We start from the raw sequence: 20,756 nt of genomic DNA, 5'->3' as shown, positions 1-20,756 counted from the left end.
TAAAGCTTTGCTTTAAATTTGTATAAGGGTCAATTTTTCAATAGTCAGATAAACCTCAGATAGAGCTTATTCCTAGGAATAAAAGTTTTTTTTATATTGACATTTATTCTTCTGATAGTCTAACTGACGATTGAAAAATCAGGGCTAAATAAAATGTTGATTGTTCTCTTGACAATTTTTCTTAATATTACCGATTTTTAAAGCTAATTGAAAAATTGCCAAGCAAACAATAAGCATTTTATTTATACAAATTTAAAGCAAAGCTTTAGAACTTGGTACACTTTTACATTTCAGTACTTTTTGTGCCAGCATAATTTCAACATAGGAGAACTTGGCTCTTTTTTTAACAGTAATGTTTTTGTTGCGATTCAACATTTACTCAATATAACTGCATTTTTGGGTTTTCTCAAAAAAATCAAATATCAAAAAACATTTTTTTCATTAACAAATATTTGCCCTCCATGTCGGCTTTTTCCGTATCGTATGTCAACCAATTTTTTTTTTAATTTTTATATGGACAGTTCTAATAATCTACAAGTCAACTAACATAAGAGTTCTTTGAACTCCAAGAGCAAGTACGCGTGACCCAATCGTGAATTTTATTTTAATCAAAATCATTAGAGCCAGTTTTAAGAAAAAATAACCTTCAACTTTTTTCCTAAATAATCTTTTAATTTCCCTTCTAGCTCCTCTGGTTAAAGAATATTTCCTAAATTGAGCCATCTCTTTGATCCTTTGGGATGGAGGCATACATCAGTGTTATGTCCTGAAATATGACCTTGATGTGGATGGTGACTGAATAATGGGTTCCCTACACAAATTTAGAGTTTTTTTTTTTTTTAAGATCTGATACTTGTTGGGTTTTCACCATTCACAAAATAACACAATATTTATCTACATAAAAATAAACTCACCTTCTCTAACATAAACACCTTCTTCCAGCACAGGTGCCACAATTAATTCCTCACCAATTGAGAATTCATCATCAACACTCAAACATGCTGGATCATTTGGATCCAACATCCACAACGGTCTCACCAATGGTAAGCCCTCATTCAGCGAATCCGATAGACACTTCTTCAGCAATGGAATGACAGTCTTATGCCGAACATTTGTTAATTCCTTAGCAACATCCGTAACATAATCACTTTTATATTCGGACGGCAAATGACTAAATTGCATTGAAGGTAGGAATGTAATAAGTTGAAGCCATCTTAAAAATAGCTCCTGATTAGGTAAATCAGCTTGTCGTAATGAATAGAATGATGTCATTTTTGACAGCGATTTATTTAGTAAATAATCACCTCCAATTGCACCAGGCATAATGAAGGGATAACCAATCACACCATAACTTAGGACTGTCGAAAGGATTTCTTTGAGTCCTGCCCATGAAGAATTCACTGGTGGTGCGCTTAGAAATGCTGGTGGTTTTGGCACAACTGTTGCCGTTGAAACTCCCATAAAACCAATTCCCTCGAAACTTGATGTAAATAATTTCGCATACATATCAGGGTTTCGAAGAGTCTCTCTGCATTGATAATAGTGGGGTAGATTATAACCAGTTCCTAAATCTAAAAAGAAACTATCGACTTGGTATTCTTTGACAACTGCCTGCAGTTTTTCTAATAGCCAAGGTATCGATGCGTTATTGGTTATATCCACTACTCCAGCACTTGACGAACTCTTATATCTCGTTAGAGCTGGTATACTTCTCTCCGAATGACGTTCGTAGATGAGAAGTTTTTTATGGACAGCCTCTTTAAAAGTCGGACTGTCAGTACTGATAAAAGGCTGAACTGTTAAAACAATCTTAAAGCCTCTTCGATGAAGAACTTCTATCGTGTCTTTCAAAGTAGGGAAACGAATTTTGTCTACAGTAAAGTCTCCAACATTCTCCTGCCAAAATTCATTCACTAAAATGTGACCAAGTTTCATAAAACCCGTTGCAATAACTTCTTCGGAGTAATTGTAAATGCTGGTCTCGTTTATCGAAGACGTTTCATTATCGAAGGGAATCTTATAAATTGGTTCTTCTATAATTGAATGGAGAGTTTTTATGTCTTGTTCTTTGAGACTCTCCCAAAGACTTTGTTGCGTTCGGAGCATGTGGAGACTTCGCATGTCATCGGCGACACAAACTTTATATTGTAACTCTGGATATTGAGTCAGATGGTTGACATAGGCGTAGTCGTCGTTCATAGCTCGAAGACAAAATGTATTTTGTGATTGATTAGCTGAGATGTAGAGTGGATTTGAGTCGTTAATTTGGAGACTTATTCCGAGAGAATTGATAAAATAACGCTTCAAAGTGTTTCCAAATTGATGAACTTTCATGTCGCCAGTTATAAATGGTGCAAATGGGAAATTTGTTCTTGTCAAAGTCCAGTCGACATTTCTCATTGGTCCACCGCCAAACCATAGTCCATTATCGGGCGCCAATTCGTAACAATCGGTGGGATAAACTCCATTTCCCAAAGCTTGCCAATGCACGGAGTAGCAACGGAATTGATTTTTATCTTCATATTTCATATAGAGTCTAGCTAGATTATTCCATTCTAAGCAAATACTTCCATCGTTGAGCATTTTATCTTCAAGACAGGGAAACGGGATGGTTTCACTTCCAAGGGTTACCCCCAATTTGGCTGAGATCATTTCTTCATTGTCAGTGTTTAATATTCGAAGAACTCTATCAGTGGCTTTGAATTTTGCTTTGGAAAAGTAGGAACGTGTGAGAACTTTACGATGATACATGATATAGGCATATCCGATCTGTGAAGGGAAAAAAATATAACTGTTATACGAAACTGTTATAACTTGACAAGTTTTTTTCGTTGTTTGTAAGGACTTACCAGAAAAACTATGATAAAGAATAAGGACACAACAAACATCTTAAGATTATAGTCTTTTGTTTCGTTTTTCTTTTTGCGGATCATTTGTGGAACAGCCTGTTATAAAAATTATAAGGGTTAATTTATGGTTGGTCTTGAGATAGGATTTTTTGACTTACCTGCATTTTTTCTCTCAGCAGACTAGCAATGGAATTTATGCTTGTTATTGAGGCTTGATTGCTCATGACACTTTGCGTGTCAAATTCACCGGACAACATTTCTTTGTTGTTTAGTCTCAAGGAGGGTAATGGTGCAATAGATCCTCTTCGTTTACTTCGAAAATTGTCTCTGAAAAAAAAAAAAAAAAATTAAATAAATAAAAGAATATGTTAAATATGCGTTTAGAAATTAATATGAGACAGTTGGATCTTTTTCAGATTTATTCTGAAGTATCTGCACATACAACTTTATTGACGATCTACTCCTAGACTAAAAGACTATAAAAAAAAAAATTATTTTTATACAGATTTTGTGAAAAATCTCTCTTTTTTAAAACTCAAATGATTTTCTTCCATGAATATAATGGTTGTCAAAATATAATGATTTAAAGGATCCCAAAAGCTTTATAAAACGTTTATTTATTCCAAATATTGGAACACTTTAACAAAATTTCGGATATGATCTAAACGCAAACTACAACTCATAAATGCCCCAAACGCAAACTTAACTACACACTCGTAATTCTACTTTAAGTTTGCATTTATGCATTATTTAAATGATTAAAAAATCATCATTTAAAATAAATTGTTAAGAGAAAAGAGAAGAGAAAACTTTTTGTGTTTTTCTAAGGAGAAAAAATGTTACGCATACACCTCAGTGACCTACAAAAATTATGATTTGTCGCTTAAATCACCTACATAAAAAAAAGTTAAACATACAGATTTATGAAATATAATGTCAAAAACTCCAATTGATTAAAATAGAGCTTAATAGAAATTGTTCTTTTATTCGTAATAAAAATCGAACCGGAAACAACAATCAAAAATGAATCTACGATGGGATGTTAGGGAATGCAAAAAATGTGGTTTTAAATTTTTTTTTAAACCTAATATTTTTTTTTTTTTTGAAGAAATCATATAATAAAAAGGTCGATTAACCATGTTACTAGATCGACACAATTGCTGTGGGGGCTTACTCTACCATTAACATTATGCATAAAAGTGAGAAAACAGCTTGATTTAAAAAACAATCTAAGCTTATGGAACATTACCTTTGGATATTTTCTGTGCTGGATCACATGGAACCAAAAAACCAAGACAATTTGACTTTTCTGAAAACAGTTTTGCATGAAAAAACAGTTTGAAGTTTGAAATTAAGAATCGTCATATCAAATTTCGGGAAAGTTTGTATGAAAATATTTTGAAATCTACGACTGGTACAATTTTTAGTAATATACTCATTAAACCCTTGATATGTCAAGAAAGTATATTTTGAAATAAATAACTTGTAAGCACTTGCCTTGAATTGTTAAAAAAAAACACCCCAACAAACAATATCCCTTCTATAAAACTTTACAGGAGCTACAATAACACCTATAAAGCTTTATAGAAGCTAATTTGTTAGTCGGGACGTATTTTTTTTTAAATCTATATTTTTATTTTTTAGTAATTTTTTTCTACATTTAGAAATCAAAATAAAAAGTGTAAAGTGCTGTTTTCAAGTACAAAATTTAGAAAATTTAGCAACTTTCTGAAAGCCCAAAATGAAAACCTTGTAAGTTAAGAGAGAAAAAATATATTTTCTGAATTTCTTATTTTTGTAGACATTATTACATATGTATTTCCAAGAAACCCACATTTTCAAAATAAACTGTCAGTAAAATACTTGTAACGCAATTTCTGTGAAATAATTTGTAGTTTTGCGTTAAAATAGTATCTAAAAATTAAGTTCTTAAAGACAAAAGAAATTTACAAGATTCGTATAATTTTTTGTTGGATCTTTTTTGGTTTGTTACAGAAATGTCACATGGTAACTATATAAATAGTTTCATATGATGCACACAGCTTTGAAAAATGTTTTGTCTTAAGGTTTTAGAACAAGGTTTTAAGCTTCAAAATGCTTTTTTAACACTTTGATACGACCACTATTTCAATACTTTACTTTAGAATAGTTGAAAAGACTAGAAAGATTTATCAAGAAAATCTGGATTATTATTGCTTTTAAGTTTTCCTGTAGAAAAAAAAAATTACGTATACGCAACAGTGACCATGAAATAGTTGGATTTGTAACCTGAATGACATATCCAATAGGCTTAAGAAAAAGAAATATTATTCCTTTTTTAACAGCCATCAAAAAATATTTCGAATAATTCTTATCATCCGCTGATAAATTGACGAACCTACTTATAATTATACCACTTTTTAGGTTTAGAACACTTTCTAAAATTATCCAGTTTTTCCTCTTCAAATTAAAACTGCGGCAGTAACCCGATTTTCTTTAGCATTATGTACTTTTATCATTTTTTTTAAATAATTAAAAAAAACATCAAGTTGGTCATTTTCAAAAAATAATTACTTGAAATTAAGATAAAAAAAAAACTACCATAAAGTAGGTAAGTTAAAATACAATTATTTTATAAAATCAACTCGTTTATTTTCATAATCAAATAAACTATTGTCAATTAAAAAACTGCATCATAGTTAAGAACTAATTAAATATAAATACGACACTAATAACAAACACGTGTTGTAAGTGCCGGTGTTGTTTTTCATGTTGAAAAACTATGAAGTTCACTGCTTCAACTGCCATATGCTCATAGCTCATTCAATTCGCAAGCCAACGTGTTTATTAAATTCAGAGAACAGGTTAACTAAACCTACAACGTGTTTGTCAATAAATATATAACACTTGTTTAGGTAGGTAAGGTGGTACGTACTAGGTAGGTATTATATGAAAATTATTAAAACCGAAGTGAATTGACATCTTATTAAAATTACATATTTACAACTTATAACAGTATTTAAATAGGTACATTACACAGAAGTCGTGATAGATTCCAAACAACGAAGTTAAGTGTTATATGATTAAGTTTTCTGGAATGTAGCTTTTATGAATAGATATCAAAACAGAGCTGTAAACAAAATGCGTTTATTGCATTGAGTCTAACAGCCAACAAAGTTCTGACCAAAATTGACAACAATACGATTTCAGTTTACTCAATCACAATATACATAGTTGTGGGAACTTGACCAATGGAGGCGCCTTAAGTTCACGGATGAGTCCGAAATTTGTCTACAAAGAGGCAATAATAGGTACGTACAGTTTTTTCCAGGAAACTGACAAGGAACTCATCAGGTCAATGAAAAATGGTTTTTTTTGGTGCTGAACTTAAATTTCTACCAGCTGTTGTTACCCAGATATTCCCGTTACAAAATCTCAATAATCGATTTTTTACTACTTTACAAAGTAGTACGGGAATATCTTAAAGTGGTTTTGTTTCAGGAAAATATAAAATATGACACTAAAATAATACTTTTCTAAAGATTTTGGGTGTTTTGAACTCAAATCAGAAACTAGAATTTTTTAATCAGCTCGCGTTTTTGAAATATTCCCGTTATTATACCTCAGTAATCGATTGTTTGCTACGTCTTTCTATGCATTTCCTTAGTTTACAGTTGTTTTGTTTCAGGAACAAAACAATACTTTTTTAAATCTTTTGGATATGAGTTGAACTCGAATCCGAAATCAAAATTTTTCTAACAGCTTGTGTTTTTGGGATATTCCCGTTATAAAATCTCGATGATCGATTTTTAAAGTTATTTTGTTTCAGGAACAAAATTATATTTTTATAAAAGTTTTGGGTGTTCTGAACTTGATTCTGAAATCAGATCGTTTTTTAGATCAAGGGGCACGGGCACAACTTTGGCACTACACCCTTATTTACAAGAAACAACTCAGGCCATTTTCGACCCCCTTCAAACTTCCATACCAAAGATGCCAAAAATTTCAAACTTGCTTCATTTGTTAAGCTGGTAAAAACCAAATTCCTCACAAAATATTTAAGAACACTTCTGATTATCGTAGAATTTTGAAATTTGATAGAATGGTAGCTGGTAGTTTATAAAAAAGAAAAAAAAAATTAAAATCTGAGAATTTTAGCCTGGGGGCGTGGCAACCGCCTATTTCCGCTGAATTTTCATCAAATATTAAAGAGCATTTCTAACTATCGTAGAACCATAAAGAATAGTAGAATGGTAGACCTGGTAGTTTATACAAAAGAAAAAATTTTAAATTTGAGAATTTTAGACAAGGAGCGTGGTAACCACCCATTTTCTGTGAGTGTTCATCAATCATAGAGATTTTAAGTTCTACAGCAATACCTTGCAAAAAGTAGTGAAATCACAACAAAAACATTACTTCTTAAAAAAGAGTCAAGTTCTCCTTTGTTGAAGTTATGCTGGCACAAAAAAAAAAACTGAAATGTAAAAGTGTACCAAGTTCTAAAGCTTGGCTTTAAATTCGTATAAATAAAATTTTGATTTTTTACTTGGCAATTTTTCAAATAGCTTTAAAAATCGGTAATTTAAAGAAAAATTGTTGAGACCAATCAACATTTTATTTATAAAAATTTAAAGCCAAGCTTTAGAACTTGGTACACTTTTACATTACAGTACTTTTTTTTGTGCCAGCCTAACTTCAACATAGGAGAACTTGGCTCTTTTTTTAACAGTAATGTTTTTGTTGTGATATTCCTGTTATAAAATCTCAATAATCGTTTTTTTTTTTGTCTACATTTTAAGTACATGTATCACCCAAACTAGAGCTGCTAGAAAACAACTGAGTGCAGATTTGAAATCAGCAATGTCAAGTTATGTAGTAAAAAACAGTTAAGAAACTTCATAAAATATAAAAATGGCAATTTTGACCTATGTAATTAATTTTGCAGGCTACTCTCTGTTTTAATTTCACTCTTTATTTAGTTAGATGTTTAAGCTTTTAAGGTTATTTTCTAATGTTCTGAAGTTATTGTTATGATTTTAGCCTTGTTTTTAAAGGCAATGAATCAAGCTTTTTAAAAAATACCATAAACTTGTGTTTATCTTAATTTTACCGAGAGCAATTACTGTCTAAACATATAAAACATGAAAAAGATTCAATATTTTTGCTCACAAGTGTAATTTATTTGTTTCTTAGAGTTCCTTTGTTTTTCAGTATCATTCAAAATGTTAATATTATTTTGTACATACTACATTTTTTTAAGCAGACAGAGAGATGTTTTTTTGTGCGTTTTCCTTTTTGTTTAAATAATGTCACTGCGATTATGATAAAGGTATACTGTGATAGCACTCTAAATTAATTTAAACAAACTTGTCTCCACTTTGTGTCTACTTTAGTTCAACTAAACAAGTCGCACTTTGAGTGCACTTTGTACTCAGAAAGGAATGCACCTGTTTGAGTGCAAGCATATTCCAATGTCTCTTATATCTTTTTTCGTTTAGAAAAATGTGATGACGTGAAGTTAAGAAAATGGCATCATATAACATAATTCCTGGCGTGAGCTTAATTTTGTAATCAAATCTCAAATAAATTTTCTTATCGGATTGCAAATATTTTGTTCACTGATTTAAGATACCGAAGTCTCCAAAATAAGAAGTTTATGAAACACATTAATAATGATGATAAGTACTCGACTCGTATCTGGGAAATGATACATAATTAGATAATCTTATGCAGAGTATCAATCTTTAAGACAATACTTTTGAGGTTTTATGTTTTCAATTGAACCTAACCGGAAATTGCAAAAAATTGTCACACTCCATTTTTTGACCCTGCTGCGTTTTCTGATTTTATAATTTTCAATGTTTTCACTTAAACTTAAATAATTATAATTACCATAAAATGAGGAGGAGAAAAAAATAGGAAATCCTACTGAGATTTTAAAATTTCAACCGAACAAACAACGACAGGATAAACAAACTTTTCTAGATACGGTCTTATCAGATGCGATTCTCTTGAGATACTATTTATTATATGAGAGAAAAGAAATGTGTGAACTTAGTCAGAGACTTGCTGGCTGGTTAGTTTATAAAAAAAAAAAAAACAGCTTTACAAATATACCCAGCTAGATAGCAAGTTCAGAATTCAGAGTCAGATACAATTATATATCCATTGCGCCACTTAGAGTCAGAACTGATGAGGAGAAATGAAATATCTGGCGCGCGTATCGTACATACAACACTCCTCTAGCTCAGAGCAAGTATAGTTACTAAGTTGGGGTAGTTAAGATAGTTATAATGCTTTTTTATTGGATTTTATTAATATTTTTGCTTCACTCTCTCGGGAACATTCTTTAAGTATAATCATGAGTATATCTTCTTCAGTGCGTTTTTGTTGATGACACATTTAATATTAAAATTTTAAAATATACTTGTATACGTTGTACGAATTTGCTTGAATAATCAAATATAATTTTTGCTTCTATATTTAGTTTGCGTTAACATTGGTTATTATTGAACATTCATACCTCCCATACACATTTTGTAAATATTATGGAAGTCAAAACAGAGAGAAGTCATCAAAGTAAAACAACCAAGAAACTTTAAACACTGTTCAACTACCTTTCTGCCGATTTTTTATTGTATTTTATTTTATTTTGTTAAATACTAACGGTACAAATTAAATAGTTTTAAGATTAACATTTAACATTGGATTAAAAATTAAAAATGAAATTTTAACCATATTGACTGATCTTTGGCTATGTCAAAAAAAGTCGTCATCTTAACGAGTTTATTTGCTTCGCCAATATTTTAAATAAAATTAAGGTTTAATGGCAACCCTGTTTCTCTATATAATAATGTTAACAGCTATTTGAATATTAATTTTTAGCTATGATTCTCAGCAAACAAATTTTTAAATGTTTGTATCTTCATAAAAGTAGGGCGGCTTAACCAGAAAATTGTGAACTTTGGCTCTTATGCAATTAGAATGAGCTAAAGCTCTATATCACCTTTCAGTACATTTTCTTGAGGTCTATCTCAAGAAAATCAGATAAATATCAAGGAAATGTACTGAAAAGTGAGATAAGAGCTTATAGCTCATTTTTATTGCATTCGACCCTCTGTGATAAAAGCATGAAATTTTCATCGTTGGTAGTACTCAATGTAGGAGTTGTTTGGAGATATTGGACCACCTTGTACTCCATCCGGAAGGGTAGATACAAGAGTTTTTCTGTGTTGCACTCGCTTTGTTACATGATTTCGAGGTATCTTTTCACGCCCGATCGAATAAAATTAATACTAAAATTTCTCGACCATCACATAAAAAAGTTAATGCACTCTTAAACAACGGCGTATACAGGGGAGGGGGGTCACGGGGTCATGACCCCCAAGAACTCAAAACTTAAACAAGAAATTGTTGTGTTCTACTAAATTCTTTTGAGTACGATGATTTTCAAAATGTCGAAGTTTTAGAGCAAGAACGAAAATGAAAAGTCAAAAAATTTGTTGGTTTTCAACCGAATATTTTTGCCATATCTGCTGATGTGGTCATATTTTTAGCGAACGCTATGCTGGATTAGGATTATTTTGATTCGTTCCATAATATAAGGCATTGATAGGCTACAAGTTAAGCTGTGCTGTAGAGCTTTGTATGGATTTAAAATCCAAATATTTTTTTTAATTTTGACTAAACCGAGAATAGATAAAAATATATGCGACCTCTTCTAAAGGCAAATTAAATATTTAAGCAAGCTTAGGTCACTTAAAATAATCTCGAAAATCGATTTAAGAAAAACTAATAAATATAACTGAATATGTTTTATATTTTAAACCGCTGATAAACACCTGAAAGCTGATTAAATCAGAGCCGAATATTATGAAATCCTTCGTAAGTGATCTAAAGCATTTCTTTAATTAGTAATGCCGTTTGAAATTTCGAAAAAATATCTAAACTATACTCTGTCCGATAAATATTGGCAATACAGGCCTTATGGGAGAGCTTTTTCAAAAACAATGGGACCTAACGATTGCTAAAAAGCAATTTACAAAAAATATGCCCCTGAAACACACAAGAACACCACAGACGTGCCATGGCATTGTTGTTGTTATTTCTTTATTAAGCGAAGTACACCCTCCTATGACCGATCTGCCTCACGATCTGTGGCAGAATGAAACTCAATCATAAAAGCTGTTTATTAAAAGTATTCACAATACATAAGAGTTACCATTGGTAAACTTAATTCATAAACTACTCCTTTTTCTATTATTTTTCTGAAAGAGCTTTCAGAGCATATGTGTTGTCGTGGTGTTGGTGGCTATTTGATTTTTATTTTGTGTATGTAGGAAAACAGTTAATGTCAACATTTTAACATGCATTTTAAGATTTCAACAGGCAAAATTTTGTACCCATGCGTGGGGTCGGCCTGCGTCTTAAATGAGTGAATTTTTTATTTGTTATTTTGGTGTTAAACGAAAAATTTATTTTTTTTTTTTCGTTTTTGTGAAATTTTACTGACAAAATGGTAACGCTGGTACCTTTTCGAAACATTTTTTTTTGATAATACGGCATCGCTAAGTGAGCTTTTTTATGTGATAGACATATCCAGAAGGCGTGAAGCAGAGTGAGATGCAAATGCCCTACCTTCCCTGTACTGCCAATTTTTATCGGACAGAGTATAGCATAATTTTGTTTAATATTTTCTGTTACGCCAAAAATATTTTTTTGTCCTTACTATTTTGACAGAGGTACTTGAATCCTGTATCGTCTTAAAAGAAAAAAAAAAACAAAATTTAAAAAAAAAATGTATTTTCAAATGCAATTTTTTTTTTGCAAAACCTTGCGATTCGTTTGCCTGAGGTTAGGAAGACAATTAATTCGAAAGTTATCAGTGTTATTAAACTAAAAAGATTTTATTTAAACTTGTAAAATAATTCTGGACTATCGGAAAACAATGCAGAGTTGTTTAAAGGCAAATTATTCAATCGAAGTACTTGTACATTAAACTGTATTTTAAGGACAGGATGGTCTTAATTGGTGAAGATTTAAGGCTAAACAAATAAAAGCAAACGAATTACACAACGTTTTTGTTTGGTTACTCTTAGAACTCTTCGGAACTGTTCGATTCGAAATGCAAAACAAACTAATTTTAATATTTTTAATTTAAATAGCACATTTTCAAGTTTATGCCTACTACCAAAACTTTTGTAAAAAAAATTTTTGCATGACCCCCCCCCCAAGAAGAAAACCTGTATACGCCCCTGCTCTTAAAAATAGTCTTTTACTAAAAGTGCAAGAGTCAGAATATTATTAGATCTCTTGATTTAGACAGGATTATTTGGTAATATTATGTTTTAATAACTCTTTGCAAATAAGTGGTAGGCTGATGAAATGTTGTATGGACGTTTAATATACCATGAAAAAAAAATAGTAAAATATGCTATGGTGTCAATTCTTATTTTCATATCTTGCCAAATTGTATTTAACTTACTTACAAAATTATATAGTTTTAAGACTCTGGCAACTTCTAGCAACCCCTTACTCCCTCACCTACGCTACGATTCAACAATTTTTGTACCTTCTTAACATTTGCTAGAACTATATGAATACCAATTTAAAACTAATCCATTAGCTTTCATCTAAATTTTAATTAATTGTATTGACTCTGGCAGGACTTATATTGTCCTACGCTTCTGTCAATTTGTTGCATTGAATATATTAACGAGGAGTTTAATAATGCAAACTTTTAGACTTGTATCTTTTCTATTTTTTCTTACTCTTTCGAATTTTATATATCACTGCTGGCAACCCTCTTGAATGAATCTATGCTTTTACTAATTCGTCTTATTTTTTTTTTTTTCTTACTTTATCTTGGCTCTGTTATGATCATAGATTTCGAGACGACCATAAATCTCCCACGAATCTGCTTCATACTCGTGATCCGCACTATTTCTACAACGTTTTAAAATTAAAAATGTTCTTATGCTATGAAGTGTCTGTAAGTAATCGGGTTAATCTTAAATCGGGTTTTTAACTTAATTATCATGTTGGATTTTGGATTTTTGTCGCTGGCTCTCTGGCTTCTTTGAAAAAATATCTTTGACTTTGGTTTTTGCATAAAAAAAAACATGTACAATACACCCGATTGAAGTTATACTTCTCAATCATATAAATTCACTTGGTGGGTTGATACCATGAAAAAACTGTTTTACAATCATGAGCATTAGATAGTGGTACTTGTTAATCCCTTTTACATTTTTTTTAGATAAATATTCATACTTCAATGCCGCAAAAGAAATGGAACTTTTTAAAATTGTCTCTATATTATTTTAAAATTTTTTATGAAACGTCTAACTAACCCTCACTGTTATCATCAAATAATATGAGTGCACATGACACACGAGTCGGCGGCGATGGCAGTTTCAAATTGTTGATTTGATTTTTTAAAGAAATACTTTTTATTTTATTTTAAATTCTTTCCTTTTAAGGATGAAGTAATGAGAATCTCTGTCTTCATCTGCGCTCAAAAAAAATTATGATAGATTTTTATACTCTCTTTGTTTTATTATAGCTAAAGCTTATAGCTAAGAGAAGCCGATAAACGTGCGTGTTTAGTGTTGTCGATACGTACATATACATATATGTATGTAAGATGTTTCTTTGGATATCAGTCACAGGAAAAAGACAGATTAAGAATCGGAGACCTCAAAACTATATTAAATGAATTTGAGAATTTTACAATACAAATTAGAAATGTCATTGAGAAAAAGGATAAATAAAAGGGGTCCAATATGGCTACCCTGTGGAACTCCGGATCAGACATCAATTTGCTTACATATTTGGACATTTTAAAAGATTACAAACTGTGTTCGTCCTTGTTAATAGGTAATAATAATATATGTTTATTGTATATCCTTATGTTTCAAAAATATACCAAAGATCTTGCCTCTAAAGCTAATTAGAAAAAAAACATTCTAAATTAATAGAAAACAGAAGCAAAAAGACAGTTCTAGCAATATGTGCTTTTATTTGTTTTTATTAAATTAATTTTCAACTAAGAGGGGCCGACTGTAAACCACTTTAATTTATTATGAATAATTAAGGTAGTACAAATTTCTGATGAACATGAAGCGTATACCTTATAATTTTATTGTTTATTGATGAAAAATTGTAAATATAGGAATGTAAAAATATTTGAATATAATCAATACTAAATACTAAAACCAAATTCGTGCCAAATAGGTCACTTGAAGTAAGCTATTTTTGCTCGAGTTAATGACCGCTGCCACTATCTAGCAGTTTACATTTGTAAATGTAAACAAATCAAATCAAAATGAAGAAAAAAAGACGATAAAACTTATATCAAACATATAAGCAAATTAAAAATAAGTTCAGATTGCATGTTTGTAATTTATAAGTTACGATAACATTTTAAATAGGATACAATAATTAAAGAAAGAATTTTCATTGATACATTTTTTAAGTAGGTAAGTACCAGAAAAAGTAGAATAAAATTCCATCTTATTGACATTCTGCCATTTGTTCATAATATTATTGGATATTTAATTAATTTTTTTTTTTTACATTGAAGGTAAACTTACCGATGTAAAGGTCGTTTTCCTCTCGCTCTCCCATCTTCCAATGAATCAAAGGCAAAAGTAGTAACAGTCTTTTCAGGTACACTGAATGTAACAGAACCAGAAATCTCATCAGTAGCCTGGAAAATAAATTACAAAAATCTGCAATTAATTACGGAATATTCCAGCTAACATTCCATCATAGAAATGGGAAGAATAAAAATTCATTCAAAATTGAATACATGACTGATTCATACATAAATTACGATCCCATATTTAAACGAGCTTATAATATTTTATATTTTCATAATATAACTGATAAAAAATGATAAATCTCGTTCTTAAATGTAATAAATTAAATTTTAAAAGAGTCAATAATCTTATATATTAGAACGTGCAAAATTGCATCACTATTCCGTTGTTTAGAAAATTGCATTATTCTCATAAGATTAATTTCATACTGTAAGGCCTTTTCCAAAATTTTTTGTTTGGGACTGATGCTTAGTTATTTTATAGAATATACTTTAATGCATCTTTGGTTACAGACAAAAAGAAATTGGTTCGCCGTTAAAACAACCAAAAATTTATTTTTTGTATTAAGAAGTGTATAATTTCTTTATAGATAATAAATGTTACTCATACACCAGAGTGACCTTACTCGTTAGACGATTATGAAGGGTTCTTCTTATTTGTATAAAATGTGACAATGAGAAAAACTTCTTAGATAATGTCAAGAAGAAAAAAAATTCCTACACCGAAAAAAAATTTTGATATAACAGCTACCAAATTAACATTTTTGAGTGACAAAAGTCGTCCAACAATTAAAATATCAATTTTGATATTTTATCATATCATTTTGACATTTTTTAATTTTAGGTGGATAGTGAAAATTTCACTTTGACAATTAAAATATCATTTGCACATTTTTTTAAGTTTAAGTGGAAAGTGAAAATTTCACTTTGACAGTTGAAATATCAAAGTTTTAGTTTATTATAATGAAACCTATTTCTTTCTTTTTCTTTTTTATTATTTTTATTATTATAAGTATTTTCTTTCTTTTTTCAAAACATAACTGAAAGTGAATATTCTTTACAAAAAAGTGGTAATATTATTTTTTCTATTATAGGTGATATAGCTAATTGTTTTGTTATTTTCTCCCAAACTATGTGAAGTAAAATCTTATTGCCGATCAAATTTTCTCAGTAAATCATACATTGTACTTCGAAAAAACACAAAGCGCATTTAAATAAGTAAACATTAAGAATTTTTTATTTAATATTTTTCAATAATTTGGAATGAGAAATTGATATGAAAAAATGATAATAAAATATCAAAAAAATTTCCAAAATGTGACATTTAAATATCATCCTGATAATAAAAATATTGTTTTAACATTTTAAATATCATAAAACACATTTTATAGAGCATTTTTGGCTGATATTTAAAAATGTTAATTTAATATTTAAAAAATGTTAAATTGATATTTGTTTTTTTTTTCGGTGTACTCGAGAAGGGGGAGGGTAGTGTCATATTCCTTCCAACACTTTTCTTTATACATGAGGGGCAATTTTACTTAAATAGAAAAAAATAAAAATTAAGCACTTGCACTTTATTATTTAATATTTTATAACTAACTATAATATATTAATTAAAATCAGTTTACATTGGGATTTGGATACGAATATTTTTTAAGGGAATCGATTTAGTACTAAGGACATTTTTTTATGTAAAACGTTTAATTTCCTACAAAAATATGTCTTGCTCATTGGATAATTATAGCCGTGTTTTATTTTTCCTGTGAACCAGATCAGATCATTGTCAGATCGAAATCCTACTTTTGTTGTAAAGCAAATAAAAACAATGATCTCATCTGGATCACAAGGAAAATAGAACACGGTTAATATGTAATTAGTAAATTTATAAAAAATTAAAAAAATCTTTTATATGAATTTTATAAATGGTTAGATTAATGAAAAGGTTTATAAGACTTTCTTTATAGCGTTCAATTTAGTACAAGAATGTGTTTAATTTTTTCTATAAATGAGACGGGAAGTACAAATGGAAAACTATAATGAAGAGGATCTTCTCATTAATATTAAGGGCTCATTCTTGTTAAGTATATTATAAGTGTTCCAAGCAATCCATTTTTCTGTACCAGAATAATTAAAAGAACAGCTTCTGCCTTAGCGGAAAACGTGGGTATCTAGCAATTCTATCTATTAAAAAAATATTCATTGCAAATAAAACATTTTTTTGCATTAAAAAAAAAATATTTATTGCAAATAAAAAATTTTCTGCATTGAAAAAAAAAAAAAAATCAATGCATTACTATTATTACTATTCGTCGAATTTCTTAAAATTTTGGCTATTTTACCACAGATAAGTTTCAATATTATAGTTGAAATAGAAAATGTATGGTTAAACCTCCAAAATTGTAAGAAATTCGACGTAGGTATATTAAAAAAAAATATTTGATGCACACATTTTGCATTGAGTTTTTTTTTCAGTTGCTATACTTTTTTTAATGCAAATTTTTTTCAGTAATTTTTTTTTATTTGCAGTAATTTTTTGTTTTAATTTCAAATGCATTTTTTTCAGGTGATTTTTTCGAAACCCTGGTTTAAAGTGAGAAACCGATCTAAAAGGCAATATCATACATCATTTCAATACGACTGCAATGTACCTAATAAGAAAGGAAAGCCCAAAGATTCCTGGTATTCAAAAATAGGAAATTGACGCCGTTGTTGAGGTCACACGACATCGAGATTATAATAGCGCAGGATAATCGAAAAGGATAAAAAGATAAAATTAATCCAGCAAATTGAAACTGTTTCAGGGGACTTCAAGGGAAAAATTGAAAATTTTTAATTTAAAATACTTATATTCAACTAGCATCAGTTAAATAATAAGAAAAATAATGATAAGCTGAATCGGGTTCGGGTGACTCCAGTCCAGTTGCAGTTTTTAGCCAATTGTAAACAGAAAAAAAAGCAGATAGAGTTGGTTTGATGCAATTTTCTATATGGAAAACTTTGATAACAAAAAATATCGAAATTGCACTTTGAAGCTTAAAGAATAATGTTCCTTCTTTTTTTATATTTTAAATGATGGTTGATGATAGATGGAGGAGGAGGTAGATATTTTTGTACAACGATTTATTTAACTAGTTCATATTGCTGAGATCTCAAAGCTTTTTCAAAGTTTCGGTAACCTGATCTGAATTACTTAAAAAATTTTCAATCTCTAACAAATGAAAAAAAGACAAATTTTGAGTTCAGGAAATCTCTGAGATCAGAGAAGCTCGAACTGGCTAATTTATTAAAGGTTTTCATAACTAAGTAAATATACCTGCCTTTCCAACAAAATACTACAAATTTCTTCTTTGGAATCCACACTGTGTTTATTAATTGATGATTTATCATCTTCAATTGCACTTGAAAATGAAGTTTCTATTTCAATTGTATCCATTTCTTTCATATATCAATAAAAAAAATATGTAATAATCGATCACATTGCACACCATCAACAATAACCAAGTATTGTCAATTTTTATAATTCAATTTTTTGTCATCATATGATTAACTATGGACTTCGTGTCAATAAAGTTAATTCAATTTATACAATCGATCGCACATAAATTGAAACAATTAAACAACAGTGATATACTTTTTTTTTATTACATTTTAAGCGATTACGAGACGAGATAATAATTATTACTTTATAGCACCCACTGTTTGCTGACTAATTGTCTTCCTTTGACAAAAATTGTTTCAAATTGACACTAAACGTGGGAACTTGAAATTATTGTCGACGATGCGCGACGACTACAACGACACGCTGCTGCTGTTGCGACAAAACGAGGCTACTTGTTACTTCTCGATCGGATTTATTACAAATGATTGTAATTTAATTTATTTTTTTTTTTTCACACTATACAACAACTACAACTTATGTGCGATATAAACGATTTCAAATCGGAAAAACAAGAATTGCAACCTTTTCAAGTGAAAAAGAAAATAAATCACTTACGACTTCTAATCGGCCGTTGGGTTGGCGGCCTGAGGCCGCCTGACCAACACGATCGACATGACAGCGACTGATTGTTGCTGTTTGTTTTTCCCTCAACTAATTGTTGATTGTCATCGATCAATTTGCTGCATCATCAATGAAGCTTAACATTTTGAAAAAATACCTGGTTCTGATGGGTCATTCTCACTGGCTTTTTTGTGAGACAACAAAGAAGCCACAGAATATAACCTCCATGACCTCATCTGATTGTGATTATATTGTATTTTAAAAGAAAAGTGGAAAAATTTTGAAGAACTAAGAACATTAGGTGCAACTGTATAACCGAAAGGTAAACTTTGACAACCGTTCTTTGGAACCATTGGATCTAGGATCTGTGCCATCTGAGTAGTTAGGGTTGGGGTCAAAATTCTGCCGGGGTCAAAATTCTTATATCAAAATTCTGCTTTCAAAATTCTGCTTTACAAAATTCTGCTTTTCAAAATTCTGTTTTTCAAAATTCTGTTTTTCAAAATTCTGTTTTTCAAAATTTTGCTTTTCATAATTCTGCTTTTCAAAATTCTGCAAAAAATGCAGAATTCTGTAAAATCATCTTTTTGAAAATTTGTCATTTTTTAAATGCGTATTAATTTTTGTTTTATAAATGAATAAATTTGAAAATATTAAGAAAGGGTTTTTAATATACAACATTTCCGAAAATAATTAAAAATTTATTAATTTATCAAACAAAGATGAATATTCAAAAATTTGAATAAGAAAAAGAATATTTTGTATCAAACAACATCGGTTCCAATTATGTAGTTTACATATTTTATTTTAAAGAAAGTCAGTATATGGAATTCCAAAAATATTTGCGACACTTAAATAAAAAAAAAATTAGGAAAGTACCAATGTTGAATTACATTAATGAGGTGTATTTTTCTTTAGCCAGTGCATATGCTATAAAAAAAAAACAGAATTGGCAGAATTTTTTTGTTCAAATATAATGCTGGCAGAATTTTGAAAAACAGAATTTTAAAAAGCAGAATTTTGAAAAACAGAGAAAAAAAAAAAAGCAGAATTTTGAAAAACAGAATTTTCGCTAAAAAAGCAGAATTTTGAAAAGCAAAATTTTAAAGCCAGAATTTTGACCCGATCCCGAGTAGTTACCTTCTCAGGAAGTAAAGACATCGTTCTGAAGAACAAGTTCCAAACAAATCTCAATTGTCTTGTGATACGCATCAAGGCCAAATTCGAAAATGTGAACCTTAAAAGCGCACGCATATCCCTACAGAAGAGAAAGGTGATGTCGTCAAAGAAAGTTGACGAGAACGATGAGAAGATTCTATTATGCGGTTGCAATGAAATTAGAACTCATTTCTATCTCTTTGAGATGACAGACGATAAAATTAGAGCCTTTTCGTAGCTGGGATCTTAGTGACCGCTTTCTTGATGCTAACTTAATGGGTTAAATTTTATTAAAACTTATAAGATCCACTTGAAACATTCCAAACGACTAGACCAGAAAATTTAATCAGGATGATGAACTGTAATGCATCTCCCACAGAACATTTAACTAAGGGTACCTAATAATTAAAAACTACCAAAAAGTGTCTCCTTCCAAAATAAGAATATTCAAATACATTGAACTAAAAATAAATTTGTTCCAATAGATCTTTGTGGCTTTTATCATGATGATTTCGCTGCTCATGATGATTTGTCTTATGATGATATGTGATATGTTGGGTTGATCCGATATTGACGTAATGAGAAGAACCAAGTGTAACTGGAACTGCTGCTTTTTTCAATCATGGAGTCAAACGCTAACAAAGTGGATATAAATGAAGACGATATTCATCATGGACAAGAGTCGATTTTCATCACGTTCAGAAAGTGAAAATTGATAGGTATAACTCTCAGGTGGTCAGAGAATTTGTGTAACAGGGTCCAGGTGTACACTTGACAAATTACATTAGTGCAGAATAATAAAGCGTAGGATAACTTTTGCTTATCGGTAATTCTATAAGCTGAAAAAGCAATTGAGGAATGAGGCCCTTTTACGGGCACTGAGAACTTTAATGCAGAAGCATATGGGGCCTCTCGCAGATGATTATAATCATTTTTAGCAAAAAAACAAAACCGACTTAAATGGATCCATGGTTTTATGGTTTTAAAAATAGTTCCTATGACTAAAAGTGAACGAAATTGAAATGGGACCACACTGCAGCCACCAGCTTTCCAATACAAAAAGAATTATCAAAATTGGTTTACTCAGACCAAAGTTATGAGGTAACAAACATAAAAAAAAAACAGACGAATTGAATACCTCCTCCTTTTTGGAAGTCGGTAAAAA

At 30.1% G+C, this 20,756-nt stretch overlaps 1 protein-coding gene across 4 annotated transcripts in view; it reads right to left on the bottom strand.

Moving 5' to 3' along the window:
* Window positions 1-20,756, bottom strand: part of LOC129911660 (myogenesis-regulating glycosidase) — a 50,436-nt gene that overhangs the window by 3,966 nt on the left and 25,714 nt on the right. For 2 of the 4 annotated variants that reach the window (XM_055989524.1, XM_055989525.1), the window contains 4 exons: window positions 14,423-14,538; window positions 3,008-3,176; window positions 2,850-2,945; window positions 915-2,769 (listed from right to left, as the gene is read on the bottom strand). In XM_055989524.1, coding sequence (XP_055845499.1) covers window positions 915-2,769; window positions 2,850-2,945; window positions 3,008-3,176; window positions 14,423-14,538 — 2,236 coding nt within the window. Of the gene's footprint in view, window positions 1-914; window positions 2,770-2,849; window positions 2,946-3,007; window positions 3,177-8,720; window positions 8,890-14,422; window positions 14,539-17,746; window positions 18,380-20,756 lie in introns of those variants that run through there. The other 2 variants (XM_055989526.1, XM_055989527.1) reach the window with 2 other exon arrangements.

The sequence above is a fragment of the Episyrphus balteatus genome, chromosome 2 (assembly GCF_945859705.1).
Source record: "Episyrphus balteatus chromosome 2, idEpiBalt1.1, whole genome shotgun sequence".
NCBI classification, from domain to species: domain Eukaryota; kingdom Metazoa; phylum Arthropoda; class Insecta; order Diptera; family Syrphidae; genus Episyrphus; species Episyrphus balteatus.
This window is presented reverse-complemented; position numbering and strand designations above follow the sequence as displayed.